This window comes from Pristis pectinata, chromosome 20 (genome assembly GCF_009764475.1).
Source record: "Pristis pectinata isolate sPriPec2 chromosome 20, sPriPec2.1.pri, whole genome shotgun sequence".
NCBI lineage: Eukaryota > Metazoa > Chordata > Chondrichthyes > Rhinopristiformes > Pristidae > Pristis > Pristis pectinata.
In genome coordinates this window covers 1,972,887-1,995,182 of record NC_067424.1, presented here as the reverse complement: position 1 = coordinate 1,995,182, position 22,296 = coordinate 1,972,887, and the positions used below count along the sequence as shown (strand labels likewise).

The window sequence follows — 22,296 nt, the reverse complement described above, 5'->3', positions numbered from 1 at the left end:
GGGCCTGTTTCTGTGCTGTGACTCTGCTGGTCATTTCTCATCACTCCCCACCACTCCTCCACCCAACAAACCTTGGGTGAAAGCCACAGATACCAGAACTCCAGGGAGTTGCTACTCAGCACTGGTTTGGCAACTCATCGAAATGGACAAACAGACAGGCTCCCCAACAACCTGGGGCAGGGAAGGAGGCACCTCCCAGTGGGGGCCATTATGTTCTCCTGGCTGCTAAATGTCACTAATGGGTTGGGACCCTCAGGAGAATACAAATAATTCAGGTCATGTCAACTGTTAATAACAAAAACAATCTCTTAAACCTGAACCTCTTTCAATGAGGAAAAGAATATTAAATTGTAACCTTCATCCTTAAAACCATAAATGGTGGACATAAACAAGCAGAATGATTTACAATGAACACACATTGAAACTCAAAATGTTTCATTTTACAGACTTTAATCTTTACATCTACAGAAACATTTCCCAGAAGAGGTTCTGGTAACTTTGTTCAACACAATGTAACCTGAACACAAAACATTTCACTGGTTTGAGTTTAAAAAATGCAGTTATAAGAGAAAATTAAAAGCAATGCTCCAATATAAAGAGCATTACTGAGCAGAGACGTCCTTGGGGAAATCTCACCCACCCACTGTCAGCAGTTCGGTAGCTGAGAGCTTTGATTAGCAAGGGGTTTAATTCATTGTTGGTGAGATCAAGTGAATGAAACTGTTGTGTCCCTACAATAAGTGACTGAGCCACCTCCTTAGTCTTATCTCCAGACAGAGAATCTACTCCAACCCTTCCAGCCTAATGCAAGTTACATGAGGTATTTCTACAGCAGTTCACCCTCCTAATTAATACACAGCTTTGAAAGCCAACAAGATAGAACAAAAACCTTTGAATTTTACAAATGGAGCACACTGGTTTGGAGCAAAAATTTGCAGATTCTGGAAACCTGAAACAAAAACAGAGAATACAAACAAAAAACTGCAGATGCTTGAAATTTGAAATGAGAACAAAAAGTGCTGGAAACACTCAGCAGGACAGGCAGCATCTTGGAAAGAGAAACAAGCAACAAGGTCAGAAATACCCCGAAGGGTCTTCGACCTGAAACATTAACCCTGTTTCCCTATCCATAATAAAACACAAAGCTGGAAAACCCAGCGGGCCAGGCAGAATCCATGGAGAAACGTTTCAGGTCAATGACCAGTCATCAGAACTGTGGACTGATCCGAGTTTCTCTCAAACTGTTAACTTATTAACTGGAAAAGAACAGAGGAAATAGGAGCAGAAGTTGGGCATACAGCTGATTCTCATCCTCAGATCCACTGTCAACCAATCCCCATGTTCCTCACCTGACTAGAGTTACGATACAATGATTGAACATGGACTAACCCTTACACTCACAAAACGTACATGGGGTTGTATCATTTAACAGATCCTTACCAAACCCAAATATGGGCATACATACACTGAGTCCATAAATTCTATAAATATTATCTCCCACGATAGATAATTGAGAGATACATAGAGATGTCAGCCTTGCACTACATTTCCAAGTTACTATTATGACAGGACGGTTGCTCTCTCGTTTGGGAGGAACATAATCCCTGAAGCAGCTCTGATGCCCATTTTGTGAAAAGAGGGCAGCCCCGAGGTCCTCTCCAGCAGTGCCATCAGAACTATCGAGAGCTCAGGGGTAGGACATGGAGGAAAGCAGAGACAGGGGCTCCCAGTAATCATCTAAAGACGTGAGGAGATGGACCCGTCCACCCCATAACATTACAGAGGGGATTACCCACCTCTCCAATGGCCACGTCTGAGTTCCTGATCAAACAGAACCTCCCGACAAGTCTCTCTGGGCATCAGCTTACCTTATACAGAATAACACATAAATGTACTATTTATTAATTAAAATCACACAACATACGAAAACTAAGCATGTTATTTGAGCAAAAATGTTCATTTTTGCCATTTAAGGAATAATTTGAAAATCTGAAACCAAACTGCCAACAGTCAACAATGAGTTCAATGGGACAAGTGTTGATGGATATTTACATTAGGTCCAGACTTGGCTGTCCTGTCCAATCCAATCCTCATTTCCATAGCTTCCTCCAACTGATGCTGGTCTCCAACTCAAACCGGGAGGAACTGAAACATGGAGGAGCCAATGGTATCGTTACATTTCTGCTGCCTCACTGCTGCCACCTCTCATTAACGCGTTTCCCCTCCACGTGAACCAGATAATATTGAGCATCTGTTGGTTCAGCCTGGAATAAGGAATAATCTTTGTTTAATGAATAAAGGGCCAATGAGCTAACACAAAGTGGATGGCTGGGCATTCATGAAAAATGTTTCTAGTTCTAGGAGCTGGGGTCTTGAACCTGCTCAACTTAACACTTTTGCATCAACAAAGCTGCTCATTTAACTTCAGAGCCACCTTGTGACGTATCATTGGACCAAATGTTACAGAGAATGGCAAAGCAGCTCCTTACCTGATGATTTCCAAGAGCATAGTGCAAGAAAGTGGCTTACCACCTCCTCAAGGGCAAGTGGGGATGGGCAATAACTGCTGGCCTGAGCAGAGACGTCCTTGGGGAAATCTCACCCACCCACTGTCAGCAGTTCGGTAGCTGAGAGCTTTGATTAGCAAGGGGTTTAATTCATTGTTGGTGAGATCAAGTGAATGAAACTGTTGTGTCCCTACAATAAGTGACTGAGCCACCTCCTTAGTCTTATCTCCAGACAGAGAATCTACTCCAACCCTTCCAGCCTAATGCAAGTTACATGAGGTATTTCTACAGCAGTTCACCCTCCTAATTAATACACAGCTTTGAAAGCCAACAAGATAGAACAAAAACCTTTGAATTTTACAAATGGAGCACACTGGTTTGGAGCAAAAATCTGCAGATTCTGGAAACCTGAAACAAAAACAGAGAATACAAACAAAAAACTGCAGATGCTTGAAATTTGAAATGAAATTTGAAATTTGAAATCCCTCTCCTATCCCCACTCTCCCTGGTGCTGTGCCCTCTCCTGTCCCCACTGTCCCTGGTGCTGTGCCCTCTCCTGTCTCCACTCTCCCTGGTGCTGTGCCCTCTCCTGTCCCCACTGTCCCTGGTGCTGTGCCCTCTCCTGTCCCCACTCTTCCTGGTGCTGTGCCCTCTCCTGTCTCCACTCTCCCTGGTGCTGTGCCCTCTCCTGTCCCCACTCTCCCTGGTGCTGTGCCCTCTCCTGTCTCCACTCTCCCTGGTGCTGTGCCCTCTCCTATCCCCACTCTCCCTGGTGCTGTGCCCTCTCCTATCCCCACTCTCCCTGGTGCTGTGCCCTCTCCTGTCTCCACTGTCCCTGGTGCTGTGCCCTCTCCTGTCTCCACTGTCCCTGGTGCTGTGCCCTCTCCTGTCTCCACTCTCCCTGGTGCTGTGCCCTCTCCTGTGTCTCCACTCTCCCCGAAGTGGTGACGTCCCCTTTTCAGACACAGAATTTTATCGTACTAACTCAGCAGATTATTATGTTGATGAACTCTCAGAAAGCAAACACAAATTTATGACTATTGAATAAAGTTTAAAGCAGGGGTAAAAGCTGAAATGTAATAATGTAACTATAATAATGACCAGAAAATAAAGAAAAATATACTATCCATCATGTGTTGAAATGCTTATATAAGGAATTACATTTTACAAATATAAAGTGATCTGTTTTAAGTGCAGAGGGAGGGTTAAGCAGGGATTCTGGTTTAGTATGTTGAAGGCTCACATGCACCTCGTGCAATAAAATGAAAGATATTCAGTGTATTTTGCAGTTAGACTAGTTTGTAGCCAACTGAAGTTTTCATCACTTAACTGAGTGGAGGCCGCAACAGTGTGAAACAGTCGAGGGACGCTGGGTCACTGACAGCAACTTCCCTCAGCAATGACGTACGTGTGGGAACCTCCTGTTGCTTTCAGAATGTAATGACGATGATGGTTTCACTGACATTACAGTTGCAAAATCCAAACCATCAGTTCTCAGCAATGCTATTGGAAATGCCCTCAGCGAGGAATTGTTAACAGATTATATCGTCAATATGTTAATATTGTCAAAATGAAAAAGATGGAAAAAATCCTCAACCACTGAAAGACAGAAAGGTGAGCTGCCGTAATCTCAGCAGACCCTGAGAAAGTGGCTCATGAACCGGTGCGGTAAATAGGTTGTCCTGCACGTTGCATTACATAAATAAACCATAGATATCTTTACAGCCAGGAAATAAACACAGAATCTATATTGTTAACATAAAGCAGACTATTTTGTTTACATTCAAGGCTTTTCTTTATGCAAGTCGATTGTTGCAACAAGTGTGAGAATGCTAACTCATCCACCAGTGACTTAAGGTTGGGTGTCACTGAGGGTTACATGGATGGCTGGAGATCCTCAAGTCTCTGAGGACGTACAGCTCCTTGTGTCATCAGGAGTCAGGACTGAGTGTAGGGGAAACACAGATTGGTACAAAGTTGTGGTGGTGAGAGTGAACACAAGCCACCCAGTCCATAAACAGGTTGGATTGTTCCCTCTCGATCTTCTATCTTTCTGCTAAGGAAGATGGACTCCTACCCGCCTCAAGTTACCAACCCCATCCCATCACCTTTGTTTAGTTTCAATACCATTGATTGTCGGTCTTTTACACAGAGCCCCTGAGTAGAGAAAACAACCCAGGGTCCTCGTTGGGAGATAAAATGAGCAAAGTTTTCACCAAGGAACGTGTGAAGCATATCAGTCAGTACTGCCCTCCAAAATGAATACAGGCCAGAGGGGAGTCAGGTACCGTCAGTACAGTGGGAGCCACTCTTACCCATTCATTTTCCCGGCTTCAGGAATGAGACACTTGTGTTGGCCCTCACTCACATTGCACATCTCACCTTCATTCACTTACTGGTCTCTGATGTCAACATGTCCCAAGTTACATAAGCAAGCACACTCCTGTCTGTCTGGCCGAACCATGCTTGATGCTATTCCATTTATTTGGCTTCATAATTTGACATGCAGTTGACCTGTTCAAAAGATGAAGCTGTAAGTGATTTTCAAAAACAATTCAACTTACTACTCAACATTTCAATCAACTATAGTTTACTTTCTGTTTGTATTGGCTCTAAGGAGAGGTTGGACAAACTTGGGTTGTTTTCTCTGGAGTGTCAGAGGCTGAGGGGAGACCTGATAGAGGTTTATAAGATTATGAGAGGCACAGAATGAGGAAGACAGTCAGTCTCTTTCCCAGGATAGAAATGTCAAATACTAGAGGGCATAGGTTTAGGGTGAGAGGGGGAAAGTTTAAATGAGATTCTCGTGACTTTTTTTACACAGAGAGCGGTGGGTGCCTGGAACGGGTTGCCAGGGGAGGTGGTGGAGGCAGATACAATAGTAATGTTTAAGAGGCAATTAGACAGGCACATGACTAGGCAGGGAATGGGGGGGGGGGGATATGGACCGTGTGCAGGGATTTGGGATAAGTTTAAATTTACATTGTGGTCAGTGGAGACATTGTGGGCCAAAGGGCCTGGTTCTGTATTGTATTTTTCTATGTTCTAAGCATGAAGTTTGTAACAATGAATTAGTAAACAACAGCTTGCCACAGGAAATGCATAACTTAAATATTGGGAACCTGTCAAAAAATTGTCTGGGTTCTGATGAAGGATCCCACACACGAAATATTGAGAAGTCGGTGATGAGTTCCTTCTTGAACTGCTGCAGTCCTTGAGGTGTGGCCAAAGAGGGAGTGAAATATACATTCACTAGACAGATATACGTCACCGTTCCTTCACCGTCGCTGGGTCAAGATCCTGGAACTCCCTCCCTGATACCACTGTGGGTGCACCCACACCTCAGGGACTGCAGCAGTTCAGGAAGGCAGCTCACCGCCACCTTCTCAGGGGCAACTAGGGATGGGCAATTTGCTGCTGTATAATGGACTGTAGAAATTCTCTTTGTAGATATCCAAATCTAACGGATTACACAAAGAAGGTGCAGGTAATCATCGACTGGGAGGAGCCACTCTACCATCTCGTCTTTATATTACAATATCAATTTAACAGACCAATTGGCCATTGGTGTTCATCTGGATTTACCACAAAAAATAAACTTGAGAACCATTTTCCAGGATTTGGGTCCTGCAGAAATAAAGCAAATTGTGGATTGTTCAGTAATTATCCAAATGTTTTCAAAATATTTATAATTAAAGTCCAGCTAGGTGGATATAAAACTGTGGGACTGTGAGTACAGAGGATGTAACACAGCTTCAGGGGGCTGACTGAATGGGCAACATAGAATTCATGTGGAAAGAAAATGACGTCATCCACTTTGTGCATAAAAAAGCAGAGTTTCTTTAATGGTGAAAGATTGGCTGGTGTTGATGTTCAAAGAGACCTGGGTGCCCCTGAGCACGTCACCAAAAGCCAACTTGCAGGTGATCAGCATCACTGATGGTACGTTGGCCTTTAGGATTCGAGTACAGGAGGAAAGGCATCTTACTGCCACGATATGGGAGCTTACTGAGACTGTACCTGGGGTATTACTTATAATTTTGGCTTCTTTATCTATAAGGTATATAGTTACCAAAGAGGGGGTGAAATGTAGATTTACTAGACAGATATATCTCGCCGTTCCTTCACCATCGCTAGATCAAAATCCTGAGACTCTCTCCCGAGCAGCACTGTGGTCCACTCACACCTCAAGGACTGCAGCGGTTCAAGAAGGCAGCTCACCAGCACCTTCTCAAGGGCAACTAGGGATGGGCCATTAAATGCTGGCTCAGCCTATGAAGCCCACATCCCTTAACTGATTTGCTGAACGGGGAGACCAGGCCTGTATTCTCTGGAGTTTAGAAGATGAGAGAAGATCTCATTGAAACTTACAAAATTCTAGGGTTTCAAAGGCTGGATGCAGGGATGGTGTCCCCGCTGGCTGAGGAGGACAGAATAAGGGGTTGGCCATATGGGACTGAGGTAAGGAGAAATTTCTTAGTGAAGAGGTGGAGAATCTTTGGAAGTTCCTACCCCAGAGGCTGTGGAGGTTCAGTCACTGAGTTCATTCAAAACAGAGATCAGTAAATTTCTGGACATATAAAGGGATGTGGGGATGGTGCAGGGAAATGGAGCTGAGATAGGAGGGTCATGACCTCACTGAGTGATGAAGCAGGCTCAAAGGGACAGTAGGACGTTTCTGTTCTCATTTCTTATGTTTTTATGTTCTTAAATTATGATCTCTCATGCTCATGATGGCCAGAAGAACATTCTCAATAAACCGGTACAGGAGCTTCGCAGGTCTGTTACTGACAGAGGTTTGGAATTACAAACCAGGGAGATAGGTTCAGATCTCAGCTAGGGATTTTAATTTGAGCTAATTAAATGAATCTGGAAAATGCAATGTGGATTGTATTAAAAATGTTTTCGGTTAATATCTTTTTGGAAAGGAAATCATCCCCTCTCAATTGCTTTGGCACTTTCAGAAATAGCTGCGGAACTTCCATGAAAAATGCTGTTAAAAGATCAAGAGATGCATTTGTAGTTCACTTTTCCGTGACCTTTGAAAGTGTCTCACTGATTGTTGGAATCCCTTCATGTTATCAAATAAAATGGAGCAATTCCAGGCTTCCACTGATTGGAACCGTTGCTAATCACTCTGGCAACGTGCAGATAACCCGCTGGGTCATCCTCCCTGGTGTGCTGGGGAAGGGACCTGCAGAACCCAGGAAACCTCCTCAGGAGAAGCAGCTCCACCAACCAGTCAGCACAGAAGTTGGATCCACAGATCAGGATCTGGTGATCTCACACACTTCTACAGTAATAAGAGCAATGACCTAAAAGAAGGACCTAAAAAAAAAACTTCGAACGAAGAGTCAGCTACGTACTGATCTTGAGCATTGGCTTCAGTCGGCCGAGGAGATTGGGTTGCGTGATCAGGAACATTTGCCCGATCTCTGTCCTCAGGTGCTCCTGTGAGCAGGTCCCCATTTGCTGCACGGCTCTCGGCCGGGTCCCTTTCAGGTGAGATGTCAGGCTCCCGTCCGCAGGTCAGAGCCTCCTCACTCATCCTTTGATGGAGAGGGGCCTTTGTAACGAGGTTTGCTGCAGAGTTCTGCCTGACAATGTTGGCTGTCCAGTTGCCTGTTGGAAGGGACGGAGTGGAACGATGTCTGGCTCCCTCTTGCTGCAAATCTTTGGAAGTCTCTGAAGAGGCTGGTTTGGAGCCACCTTGACTGCAGTTGGAGTTCTCCACCCTCTGATCTAAAACTGACTGCCGCTTCTGCATGTGGTTCACTATTAGTGCAGCATTGATCACCCGCTGTGTGTGTGTGTGTGAGAGAGAGAGAGAGAGAGAGAGAGTCACTAACATTGGCAAATAGAGTTGTTACAGCACAGAGGACAGGCAACCCATTGTCCAACCCACCTGCTGCTCGACCAATCCCATCAGTCCCCCATTCCTGCCCCTTCTGCATTCTGCTGCCCATTTTTCTCTCTCAAATGCCTGTCCAATTCCCTTTTGAAAGCCTTGACTGAATCTGTTTTCAACACCCACAACTGTTCCACACATCTCCTACTAGCTGCCCTGTCTAAAGCTGTCAGGATCTTGCCCATCCCATCAAATCCACTCTCATGGGAAACAGCCCCAACTTCTCCAGCCCAGCAGGAACAGCTACTTGTACCTAAAAGCAATAGGTTAAGGCAATGATAACGAAAGATCTTCGGTGATAACACAAGAGAGCTCCACTAACCTCAAAGAACAATTCAAAACACAGTGCCTTTCACTCATCTTACACTGAATTTGCTGAACGCACCGGTGATGTGAAGTTCCATGACGTTAATATTTCCCTAATATTAATACTGGCCCGACCTTAATACAGGTCCCAACGTTAATGAAGCTCTAACCCACTCACGTGGGGTTGTCACTGCACTGCCGGGTGCCTGGTTTGAAGAAGGATTATCAGAAGAAAAGTCCTCACCACCGTGCTTGCTGACAGTGGGTTCCATCTCTGAGTGAAGCACAGTGTGTAGTTAGAGCTACAGTGGGCAACTTGCATTAAACTTCCCCTTTATTTCAAAAAATCCTTTTATTTTATACTTATGATATCTCCTCCTCACCCACTCCAAAACATCGAGCCATCAAGTCATAGAGCTATACCGTGCCAACCTGATCTGATCCCATTTGCCTGTGTTTGGCCCATATCCCTCTAAACCTTTCCCATCATGTAAATGTCCAAGTGTCTTTTACATGTCATAATTGTACCTGCCTCTACCACTTCCTCTGGCAGCTCGTTCCATACACCCAGCACTCTTTTAAATCTTTTCCTTCTTAAACTTATGTCCTCTAGTTTTGGACTCCCCTACCCTGGGGAAAACACTGTGACCATCCACCCTATCTATGCCCCTCATGATTTTATAAACCTCTATAGGTCACCCCTCAGCCTCCTTCGCTCCAGGGAAAACAGTCCCAGCCTCTCCTTATACCCCAAGCCCTCCTCTCCCAGTAACATCCTCATAAATGTTTTTTGCACCCTCTCCAGTTTAATGACATTCTTCCTGTGGGTGTTATGTGAACATCATCAACAAACACTTCACCTACAAGTGCTTTGTAAATAACGTGTGCCTTTCTGTGCGATGACACTGTCGTACATCGGACAAATCTCCCAACTCTTCAGGAACTGCCCAGGATGTGCGGGAACAGGTAAACAGGTAAAGGTTAAACAACTGAAGGAACTCAGTGGCTCAGGCAGCGTCGATGGCGGGAAGTGGACAGTCGACGTTTCGGGTTGAGACCCTTCCTCTGGGGAGAGCCGGAATACCGCCTGTGCATTTCCTCCCACGGATGCTGCCTGACCCGTTGAGTTCCTCCAGCACTTTGTGTGTTGCTCCAGATTGCAGTATCTGCCGTCTCTGGTGTCTGTAAACAGCAGCAGAGTGGCCAGAAACCATCACCCCCACCTGCCGTGGAGAGGGGGAACAACAGCTGAGCCAGTTGCTATTCTGCCAACAACCTGGCACGCATGGGGCTGGGGTTCAGCCCCCCGAACCCAATGTCCTGTAGCGGGTGAGGCCATGCACATGCTAGGATCAGTCAACACAGAGCTGGTGGGGGGGGGGGGGGGACAACAGATCTGTGGGGTGGGGGCACCGTCATGAGTGGGAGGGGGTGAGGTTGGGACTGGGACCTCGTTAGCTGTGTAGGGGCATCGGTGGTGGTGACCGAGGGAGGGGTGGGCAATAGATAGTCACCCTCGGGGTGATACAAGAGATTCGAGGTTCATGGAGAGAGTGGGGTACAGGACCTAGAGGCAGGGGCTTGAAGAACATCAGTGGCAAGGGGGTGGAGATGTTTGTTAGACCATAAGATATAGGAGCAGAATTAGGCCATTCAGCCCATCGAGTCTGCTCCAATGTTCAATCATCACTGATTTTTTTAACCCCATTCTCCCACTTTCTCCCCGTAACCATTAACCCCCTTATCAGTCAAGAACCTATCAATCTCTGCCTTAAATACACCCAATGACTTGGCCTCCACTGCCCTCTGTGGCAACAAATTCCACAGATTCACCACCTTCTGGCTGAAGAAATTCCTCCTCATCTCAGTTCTAAAGGGACGTCCCTTTATTCTGAGGCTGTGCCCTCGGATCCTGGACTCTCCCACTGATGGAGACGTCGTCTCCACGTCCGCTCTATCCAGGCCTTTCAGTATGTGGTAGGTTTCAATGAGATCCCCCCTCATCCTTCTGAACTCCATTGTTGAAGGGGGTGGGTGATTCCCCGGAGCTGACTCACCTTCTACAGGTTCCAGGTGTGACCTGCACACAGTTCTCCCTCCCCCTGGCCTGACAGGTGTGGTGATGACCTGATGCTGGGTGAGTGACCCCTCACTCCCTGTCACTCTTCACCAGGCCCCACACTATCGGACAATCACACAACGATCCAGTGGAATCATAGAGACGCAAGGGAAGGACGTGGCTCGGGAGCCAACCAATAACGAGCCATCGAGACCAATCCCACTTCCAGCTCTTGGCCAACGGCCCTTCAGCTTCCGGCTCCTCACATCTACACTCTGGTACCTTACATCGATGTGGAGAACTTGTCTCCACTACACCTTCTGGCAGAGGGTCCTTGACCCACACTCTGGGCAAACTACCCTCTGATTCATTTACCAGTTACCTTTAACCTGGACATCACCAGCATCCGCAAGCCCGAAGAACTGCCAGGACCAACAACAGTTCTGAAAGACACCCAGACAGCCTTACCTTCCAAGTCCTCCTGGCAAAGTTCTTGGTGATCTGCATACTGACAGAACGGTAGATGTTGAGCAGTGGGGCGGTGTTCTCTGCTATCCTGTGCACCATAGAGGAAGAAAAGGTCACCAAGGTTAGCTGGAAGTTCACAGAGCAGCAGAATACCAAAGCCTTCCAATAACCAATCAATTTGCTTCCTGATCAATATTAGTCCCAGTTATAGGGCTTATAGCTCAGTACGTTTACAAGGGCTGGCACCATTTGCAAATCAGTGTTTGTACTATTTACAGCCAAGTTGTCTTCAGGAGTTGTTACTCACGAGTACACAGGCAATCCTTCTCCTGCCTCCAGTTTCTTAGTCAATTTCAGTCCTCCTGCGTGCAGGCACGTAGCTGCACAGGCTTAAGGGTAAAGCACCACAACCTGTGAGTTTCATCATCAACTAAGCCCAGGACTTCCCCAACAAATTTTGCCAAGATGAGCTGGTAGATGCTGGCAGAGGTGTCAGCAAGAGAAGCTCAGTGTTGTGCACCCCACACCACAGCCTGTGGTTTCCACCAATCCCTCAGCTCCTGGCACCTGTCTTTCCCACATTTCCCACTCCCTCGATGTCACCGTTCACAGGATCCCACTGCGGTTTAGCATCAGTTTAGTACTTCATGGATGAGTTTCATATGGATGGCTCATTGCTGTGAAAGACAAATCTTTGAGGAGTTTTTGGAACGCTACACAACCATACTGGATCACAGCAAGTTATAACTCAACCACTGTCACTAAAATGCATTCTTAACCTGTTAACTTAAATTAATGTTAACTTATATTTGTCGGGGCTGTAACGTACTGAGCTGCTGCTGCAAAAAGTGAATTTTCATGGCATTTCTACCATGGGTATGTGTGCCCATGACAATAAAGTTGAACCTTAGCTACGTTAACACTATTCATGGCTACTTAATTGGAAAGTTGTGGGATTTACATGTCGCACTGTATCACAAAACACTTTCTCATAAATGAAATCCCACTGACCTACAATTCATGAAGTGATATTGAGGTGAAGTAACATCCTCCCCAATATGTTTCTTTTCCTTCTGAAGACACAAGTGAGTACAGATGCTGGAACCTGAAGCAATAATCAAATTGCTGGGAGAAGTCAGCGGGACAAGCAACATCTGTGGAGGGGAAGGGAGGGGAGGGGAGGGGAGGGGGGAGGGGAGGAGGGGAGGGGAGGAGGGGAGGGGAGGGGAGAAGAGGGGAGGGGAGAAGAGGGGAGGGGAGAAGAGGGGAGGGGAGAAGAGGGGAGGGGAGAGGAGGGGAGGGGCGAAGAGGGGAGGGGAGGGGAGGGGGGAGGAGGGGCAGGGGGGAGGGGAGAAGAGGGGAGGGGAGGGGGGGAGAAGAGGGGAGGGGAGGGGGGGAGGGGAGAAGAGGGGGGGCAGGGGGGAGGGGAGAAGAGGGGAGGGGGGAGGGGAGGGGAGGGGAGGGGGGAGGAGGGGAGGGGAGGGGAGGGGAGGGGAGGGGAGGGGAGGGGAGGGGAGGGGAGGGGAGGGGAGGGGAGGGTAGTCCTTCTGCCTCCACAGATACTACTTGACCCACTGAGTTCTCCCAGCACTTTGCTTCTTTATTGTTTTGCTTCTGAATGTGTGACGCTGACCCTGACAGAGCCCCTGGTGCGACCAGTACACTCACCAGGGGTGACGCAGAGCTTGCTCACAGGTGAACCGCTTTTTCGGGTCCTTCTCCAGCAAGTGTCGGATAAAACTTTTTGCTGTTTCAGGAAATGAGAACGAAGAAATAAAAGCTTCATAAACACCGTGAGTCTAAGGCTAAGCATCTCACACACTTAACTTTTCTCACTGAGGTTAATTTGGGTAAATTGATGGCATATCAGACCGAGAAACAGGTCAAGTTGTGAAGAACCAGACACCATTAATATGGTCACTAAGAAATCCGATTGGGAATTCAGGAGAAACATCTTTACCCAGCGAGTGGTGAGGAGGTGGCACTCACACCCACAGAGAGACATGAGAGGCAGAGATAGGGTGGACAAGCAATATCTTTTTCCCATTATTGAGCGATCCAATACCAGAGGGCATGCACTTAAGGTGAGAGGGGGTAGGTTCAGAACAGACGTGAGGGGTACGTTTTTTACTGAGAGTGGCGGATGCCTGGAATGCGTTGCCTGATGGGGTGGTGGAGGCAAATTCATTGGGGGCTTTTAAGAGGGATATGGGCCTTCTGTAGGTAGGAGGGAATAGCTATGTCGGCACAACATTGTGAGGAAAGAAGGGCAGGGGCACAAACGGACCATAAACATTGGTGTGGAGTGGTCAGGTCCAACACCCCACTGCTGTGCTGGACCTCCCAGGTCCAAATGGACCTTTTGGTGACACATTAATAACCTTCACAAACCCAGTCAAGGGACTGGCCTTTAGTACAAGTAATGCACCTGCACCGCTGAGTAGACTGGATAATTTCTCCAAAAGCTGCCGAGGGATGCTCAGGCAATGGAAAGGTGCTCAAGCTACCCAATTATTTCCAGAATGCTTCAGAAATACTTAGAAGTGGGTGCCGTGCAGGTCAGCCAGCTGGGCAATACAAGAGGTATGCACTGAAGGCTTTGGAACACAGTGCAGAAAACACAGGCAGATCTGAAACGTTATCTCTGTCTCTCCCTCCACAGATGCTGCCTGACCTGCTGAGTGTTACCAGCATCTTGTGCTTCCACTTCAGATCTACACTTACTTTGATCTCCCCACTCCGGACCCACAGACTGCTTACAGATATTTTTATGTATCTTTAAGGCACAAGTTCTTGGAGACACTAGAAACAGTGAGATAAGTTCACAGGAAGGACTGCTGCCCACTGAAAAATTCAAGAGCCGGGAGCAGGGGTCGGCCATCCGGAAGCAGGGGTCGGCCGTCCTGGAGCAGGGGTCGGCCGTCCGGGAGCAGGGGTCGGCCGTCCGGGAGCACCTCCCTCAGGAGGCTCCCCTCCAACTCACTCACCAACCACTGGGAAATACATTGACATTCCTTCATCACCACTGAGCTCCCTCCCGCAGCAGTGTGGGGTCACCTTGACGAGGTGGATTTCAGAGGGTCGAGGAACTGGTTCACCACAACCCTCTCCAGGGCAATTAAGGATGGGCAATAAATGCTGGCGATGCCCACAGCCTATGGGACTACTAAAGTGACCCCTGGAGCATCGCTGCCACAGTTACCACACCTGACCTGCCACCTCCACTCCAGCTGAAAACTCCTGGGTAAAACTCTCACCAGTGCAGCAGGGAGTCTCAAAGTTCCCGTGCAAACAAAATGCAAGCTGTCAGGAAACTGCTTAAATAAAGGTTTAAATCGGGAAATGGCAGTTTGAACAAAAACACACTGCAGTTAATGTGTGAACTTGGCATTGAAAACCACAGTAAGAGGAGCTTTGTGCGCTGGGAGGTCAGAGTCATTTCGCTCCCCAGTGCCTCCTCACCCTGCTCAGAGATATCGTCCCAGAACGGAGAGTCAAACTCATAGTCAGCCTTCGAAATCCTGGCAAAGAGCTTCGACTCAGTGTCCTCGTAGAAAGGAGGGTAACCACACAGCCTGCAGTAATAAAACAAGGTTGTTATTACAACCTCTGGGGTGTTACTGGTGACGGACACTTGTCAGGCTCTGCACAACGTGGAAGGCTGTCAGTTCTCCGCTTCACTGGGATGGCAGCCCCATGTCTCAACCCTGTCCCCGCCCACCCGCACGTCCCCACCCCTCCTCACCCACCCGCACATCCCGACTCCCACCACCCAGCACGTTCCCACCCCTCCTCACCCACCCACCACGTCCCCACCCGTAACCCCAACCCCACCCCCCGGCCACCAACCCAGTACGTCCCGACCCCTCCCCGCCCACCCGTACATCCCCACCCCTCCCCACCCACCCGCATGTCCCAACCCCTCCCCACCCACCCGCACCCCACCCACCCGCACATCCCCACCACTCCCTGCCCACCCGTACATCCCATTCACCCATTACAAGACAAGCCCTGCCCACCCACACATTACAAGCCGACCCCTGCCTGCCCACTCACCCAGCACCAGGGGATGGACAGGACTGGATTGAATCCTGACATTTACTTTCTATCCATTCCAATCCTGTCAGTCTCCAGGCAGGATTGCAACTCCCAGTTTAAATATCGGTGTGATATTCCCAGGTTTTAACTTGGCATCTCCATGGTATAGTCCTCCTGGTTTACAGGTCAGACTGTGCAAGTGTGGTGAAAGACCTGTTGTGGCTGGAGGCTGCAGTAATCCAATGACAGCTGCCCCCCTATTGTGTTAAATATCTACCAGATATCTGAGAAAACATCTAAAGGTCTAAAAACCTGGGTTGGTTTGTTGGGACTTCTATTCATTTTCAGCACAAAAACAAGCCACACACAGACCCTGACTCTGGGAGTGGCAAAAGTGCTCATCATTCTGTGTGCATCAAAGTCCTGCTGTAAAGAGATGCCAGCCTTGTTACCCCACACACAGGACTACATACACACTCACACTGAAGCAGTCTGCAATAGGCAGAGGTAAGCAACCACACAACCAGCTCTTCAGTCCTGCCTGTGGTGGACAATTCAACAGCTAACAACTGGAGGAGACTCCTGCACATTCCCCTCCCCATCACACACCATCCTGACTTGGAAACGTCCTTCACCATCACCAGTCCATCCTGAAACTCCTTACCCAAAAGCACTGGGAGCACAAGGCAATAATTCTGTATTCCTGGTTATTTTTAGTCATATTTTGATCACCAAAATCCTGCTTCTGTGTTGATGCTGTTCACATGTGCTTGCTTCCTTCTGCTTTGAGTTACACCCTCTGCAAACAATGCTGTTGTACCCTTTAGCACATTTGACTGGAAAATTCCTTCAAACAAACTAAAATTTTTAGGCAAAATTCTGAAAAGATGCCAATAAACACTGGGATTGGCCACTTGATTCAACTTCATCAGGTAAAACATAGAACAGTACAGAACAGAACAGGCCCTTCGGCCCACAATGTTGTGCTGACATAGCTAATCCCTCCTACCTACAGAAGGCCCATATCCCTCCATTTTCCTCTCATTCATGTGCCCATCCAAGCCCCTCTTAAAAGCCCCCAATGAATTTGCCTCCATCACCCTATCAGGCAACGCATTCCAGGCATCCACCACTCTCTCAGTAAAAAACGTACCCCTCACGTCTGTTCTGAACCTACCCCCTCTCACCCTAAATGCATGCCCTCTGGTATTGGATCGCTCAATAATGGGGAAAAGATATTGCTTGTCCACCCTATCTATGCCCCTCATAATTTTATACACTTCCAACAGATCACCCTTCAGCCTCCGATCCTGGCTGCTCTGACTGTAACATCAACTTCCCTCTACCCCTTGTAACCTTGCACCCTTTTACTTTCCTACCAACCTTTGTGTCACCATACCTTCGCTGACTTCATTCAAGTCACTTATATAAATTGGAAGAAGTTGAGATCCCAGCACCAATCCCGGTGGCTCCACTCATTACATCCTGTCAACCAGACACAAGCCCATTTATGTCGATTCTCTTTCCAGTTCACCAGCCAATTGTCTATCCACACAACTATATTACCTCCTACACCCTGAGCCACAATAACCTTTGATGTCACACCTTACCGAAAGCCTTCTAGAAATCTATGTAACGGCTTAATTGTAAACTCAGAAATCTGAACTCACAGTATAACCGATGGGTCAATCGCCTGCACTCTGTTTAAAACGGATTGGGTTGTGTTTAAGAAAGTTGTCCTCATCGGAAGAAGTTTAGTTTCCATGTTGCTGACAGTTTAATTACATTGCAGAGGAAGTTTGCAGCTAATTGTTTGTGACTCCTGTGTTTTAACTGTATGTTTACACAGCTGATAAAGTGGATCACTGTTCTCTAGCACATTGGTCTGAGTTGCTACATTATACTCACAGGATGTATGCAATTACTCCAATAGACCAGCAGTCCACAGCTTTATCATATGGTTTTTGATGGAGAACTTCAGGAGCTCGGGAGAGAGGAAAGGGTTAGTAGCTTAGAAACCAGCAGTTGCCTTTCACGGGGTGGGGACAGATAGTTATCGTCATATACACCAGGGTGGAATGAAGTTCCTTGTTCACGTCAAGCGTACAGAGTAAACAGTGTACACGGTGATAATTAAATCAACAATAAATGCAAAGCAGAATGGTGCAAAGATTGTAGTGCAATCTGAAAACTAAAGTGACAACAACGGAATAACCGAGAGAGGGAGAGTTATTCCGGCAGCACCACCGCGAAGGGTGTGTGAAGGAAGGGATCGGTTCGGGAGTCTGACAGCAGTGGGAAGAAGCTGTTAAGTCTGGACGGCCAAGCTTTCTAGAGAATAATCAACGGTTGGTCCTCATTGATGGTAATGGTCTTCTTTACCTAACTGCTGCCAGAATTTACTGGTTCTCAGTAAGAAACTTTGATGATTTTCGGTTGATGAAAGCTCGTCGGTGAAGCTTTCGGCACCTCCTTCAAACATCAAGTACACAGAACTTTAATACTCTTAACAACATTTCAATTTGTTTCCATTTCTCAGCTGATGGGATTTATTAAGAATGGAACTTCCAAGAGGTGATAGACGCACACTGGGCACAAGGTGCCAGACAGAGAGGGAAATGTGTAATTCCCTCATCTTTTGGCACATGTAGGGCTTGAAATTCACTCACACAACTCCGACTCCACTCTCTAAAAACACAATGCTGTTGAAAATTGCTTCAACCCAGAGCTCTGGGGTGTGAAACTCCCCAAAATTATGTCAACTGTACAGTGACACACAAAACCCACCTGCAGTGAACTATCCACCTCACTCGTGTGATAAACTACAGCTTCCTTTCTCTAATGCTAGTTAAAGGGACAACATTCAAACCAGCTTCTTTGCCCTGACTGAGATCTGTGACCTCCTGCGACCCCCAGCACTGCCACACGCGTGTTCTTTGATGTGTTGCCTGTGGAGATCAGGAGCAGGGTCGCTCTCGGCTTCCCAGCCTCAGGACTGCTCTAGGCTGCTGCTGGTCTCTGCCACACCTCATCCCTCAATCCTGACCCCTCAAAACCCCCATGCCTGCATCAGGGAGGTCCCCCAAACTCTGCACTCAAAGAAAAACTACATCTGTTCTTCCCCTGAAGCAGGTAGAGTGGTCATGGGCACCTGTCTACACTACATGCTTCCCCAAAGTGCCCTTACAGAGGTTGCTCTGGCCACAGACATGTACATCAACTTTGTTTCTGTCTTCACAGATGCTGCCTTACTCGCTGAGTGCTCTCAGCATTTCCTGGTTTTGTTCCAGATCTCCAGGATCTGCAGTGTTTTGCCCTTAGATTCCTGCCAGGAGTTACCACCCGTAGAATCACAGTATGGCACAGAAGGTGACCATTCAGCCCCAATCCTTGACTACAAATTATTCTTTCCCAGATACCTATCCAATTCTCTCTGTTTCACCACCCGACAGGCAGCAAGTTCCAGAAAAGATCATTGGAATGTGTCAGAAATAGAAGCACTCGGCCCCTCGTTCCTGCTCTGTCTTTCAATGAAACCACAGCTGACCTTTAACCTCAGCACCACTTCCCTGCGCTATCCCAATATCCTGAATGGTGACTGGTCCATCCTTTTTTTTTAAGGATGTAAAAATGTATAAAATTTTACACCCGCAATTCAAGAGTACCCAATCGATCGCATCTCTAAATATGCTCAGCACACGATGAAGCAATGAAAAAAAGGTGAGTTCTTTCTCTCTAAAGATAACTCAATTCTTGAGACAAGATTAGTAACAGACAGCTACATTTCTAAACTTAGAACCCCTCAGTCAGAGATATTCTTCCTTCATAAAGCATGATAACAGTTCAATGCATCTTTACTGGTGTTACTGCTCAGTAATTCACAACTCAGCCCATCAGCACAGAGACCTACCCACGTAGCCAGGGGTACCACATGCAGTGGACATCACCCCCATGTCCTGCATCTTGGAGAGACCAAAGTCACTGATCATGATCTTGGAATTTTCATCGGAATTGTAGTATAACAGATTTTCAGGCTAGAAGGAAAAATGCAACATTAATATTTACTTAACATTTCCATGGAAAATCTTGAAGGTAGCGTGAAGCCTCTCTGGTTGGGAAGGTCAGAGGTGCAGCAGGAGCAGGCCATTCACCCCACATACCTGTCCCACCACTCACTAAAACCAGGGCTGAGCTTTTAGCCCAGCACCACTTTCTTGCACTAACCCCATGTCCCTTTGATACCTAAAAATCTATCAATGTCTGTCTTGAGTATAGTCAGTGACTGATCTTCCTCTTGTTTTCCTCAGCTCTGTCCTGAATGTCAGACCCTTTATCCTGAGGCTGTGACTCCTGGCTCTAGGCAGCCCAGCCTGAGGAAACATCCACCCTGCAGTTACCCTGTGAAGCCCCACACAATTCCATCCAGGACATTGTAATAATGATCAGGCTTTAGTCAGAGCAGATTCAGAGGATCAGGACATTCCAGAGGCTCTGAAGATGTTGTGGGGATAGATTTGTGAAGAATAGAATTGGAGACATGATCCAGATAATTTTAAGATTTGTTTATGTTGTCACTTCTGGAAGGGGATAGAGAGCTTAGTGGAATGGTGCCATGACAACAACCTTTCCCTCAATGTCAACAAAACAAAAGAGTTGGTCATTTACTTCAGGAAAGGGGGCGGTGTACATGCACCTGTCTACATCAATGGTGCTGAGGTCGAGAGGGTTGAGAGCTTCAAGTTCCTGGGAGTGAACATCACCAACAGCCTGTCCTGGTCAAATCACGTAGATGTCACGGCCAAGAAAGCTCACCAGTGCACCACTTCCTCAGAAGGCTAAAGAAATTTGGTTTGTCCCCTTTGACTCCCACCAACTTTTACAGATGCACCATAGAAAGCATCCTATCTGGATGTATCACGGCTTGGTACAGCAACTGCTCTGCCCAGGACTGCAAGAAACTGCAGAGAGTTGTGGACACAGCCCAGTGCATCACGGACACCAGCCTCCCCTCCTTGGACTCTGTCTTTGTCTTTACCTTTCATTGTCTTGGTGAAGCAGCCAGCATAATCAAAGACCCCACCCACCTGGGACATTCTTTCTTCTCTCCTCTCCCATTGGGTAGAAGATACAGGAGCCTGAGGGCACGTACCACCAGACTTAAGGACAGCTTCTACCCCACTGTGATAAGACTATTGAACGGTTCCCTTATACAATGACATGGACTATGACTTAACAACCTACCTTGTTGTGACCTTGCACCTTATTGCACTGCACTTTCTCTGTAGCTGTGACACTTTACTCTGTACTGTTATTGTTTTTACCTGTACTACATCAATGCACTCTGTACTAACTCAATGTAACTACACTGTGTAATGAATTGATCTGTACGATCAGTTTGTAAGACAAGCTTTTCACTGCACCTCGGTACAAGTGACAATAATAAACCAATACCAATAGTGTTGGAACGCAGGTAAATGGGACTAGCTTTAGCTAGGTGACTTGGTCGGCATGGACGAGTGGGGCTGAAGGGTGTGTTTCCGTGCTGTATGCCTCTGTGAGTCTATGAGATGTTGCTAGTGTCTCTCAATGAGTGAGTGAATAACAGCTTAGCACAGTGCGGCTGGTCAATGCTAACTACATTCGGAAGAACTAATGTAGCAGTGGGAGCAGTAAAGCTGTTCGGTGACCACCCCCAGCTTCCTATTCCAGGTGCTTCTGCACATAAAGTTACATCTGATTCCCAGAGTCCCAGGTTAGTTGAAACCCTTGACGTTACAAGGGTTGGAGTTTTCATGGATACATGTTTCGATAATATGGGTTAACAAAATTCATCCTCTGAACTCTAACTTCATTTATTTATGGTTGATGGTTCAAATATTCTTGACAATAAAATCATTTGATACCTTTAAGTCTCGATGTACCACTCCGTTCTCATGGAGGTATCTTACAGCCTCAAGAATCTGTCGTATCAGAGAGCTGGCATCTTTCTCTGTGTAAACTCCACGCTCGAGAATCCTGTCAAAAAGTTCTCCTCCGGACACTCTGGGAATAAAGATGAACCGGCATGTTTCATCTGGAATGGAGTTCCCTCTGACAATGAGTGGACCCACATGGGATGGTACGCAAGCATCGTTTTGTACAGAGGTAGAAGCAACACAGAACATGGTTAATGTTGATGTTCTGCATTGCTGCAGAAATCACTGGCACCTCGGTACAAGTGACAATAATAAACCAATTACCTCAATGTGCAGGGATTAAAATGCTGAGAATTTACATCACTTGCATTAGGGGATGCTGTAACCTTCCACCCACAACTGTGAATCAAAACGTGCATTAAGAGTGCTGCTACCATCACTGGGTCTTCGGGAGTTCTATCCGCCCGAGCAGTGCCAATTCGACAGTTTCTGCTGTGATTTTCTGCATGGATTCTTCTAATTTCCTGCCATAACTTCAGCAGAAACTCCAGAGACACAGCAGAAAGGAGTAGTTTTAACATGAACAAATTGCCCCATTTTCTGGAGTTGTGTGATTTACCACCAGAGTTAATATGTGGCCAGACAATCCCAGTGGAAGTTCTGTCCCAATGAATCCAGACCCGTGCCAGGGAATCCATCCTCACCAATGCCACTGGTGATAACCTGACAGATGGAGCCCTGACGTATATTTTACTTGGGTCACACTGCTACAGATCAACACCAGTCAGGCACACAAATTGCTTTCTGCTGGGCTTTGGGCTTGTCATTCTGCATTCCGTTACAGGTGATACAGGTGTTACAGGAAGTGGTACAGGAATAATAAGGTGATACAGGCGTTACAGGAAGTGGTACAGGAGGTGTGAAGGTGATACAGGCGTTACAGGGAGTGGTACAGGAGGTGTGAAGGTGATACAGGCGTTACAGGGAGTGGTACAGGAGGTGTGAAGGTGATACAGGCGTTACAGGAAGTGGTACAGGAGGTGTGAAGGTGATACAGGCGTTACAGGGAGTGGTACAGGAGGTGTGAAGGTGATA

General features: G+C 47.1%; 1 protein-coding gene across 4 annotated transcripts in view; it reads right to left on the bottom strand.

Moving 5' to 3' along the window:
• Positions 1-496: 496 nt before the first annotated feature.
• LOC127580697 (calcium/calmodulin-dependent protein kinase type 1D-like) overlaps positions 497-22,296 on the bottom strand; it is a 32,839-nt gene continuing 11,039 nt past the window's right edge. For 2 of the 4 annotated variants that reach the window (XM_052034456.1, XM_052034459.1), the window contains 9 exons: positions 21,190-21,328; positions 19,197-19,320; positions 17,195-17,270; positions 14,711-14,823; positions 12,917-12,995; positions 11,249-11,336; positions 7,874-8,307; positions 4,904-5,021; positions 497-2,264 (listed from right to left, as the gene is read on the bottom strand). In XM_052034456.1, the coding sequence (XP_051890416.1) occupies positions 4,931-5,021; positions 7,874-8,307; positions 11,249-11,336; positions 12,917-12,995; positions 14,711-14,823; positions 17,195-17,270; positions 19,197-19,320; positions 21,190-21,328 (1,144 nt within the window). In that variant the 3' untranslated portion in view covers positions 497-2,264; positions 4,904-4,930. Of the gene's footprint in view, positions 2,265-4,889; positions 5,022-7,873; positions 8,308-11,248; positions 11,337-12,916; positions 12,996-14,710; positions 14,824-17,194; positions 17,271-19,196; positions 19,321-21,189; positions 21,329-22,296 lie in introns of all 4 variants that reach the window. The other 2 variants (XM_052034457.1, XM_052034458.1) reach the window with 2 other exon arrangements.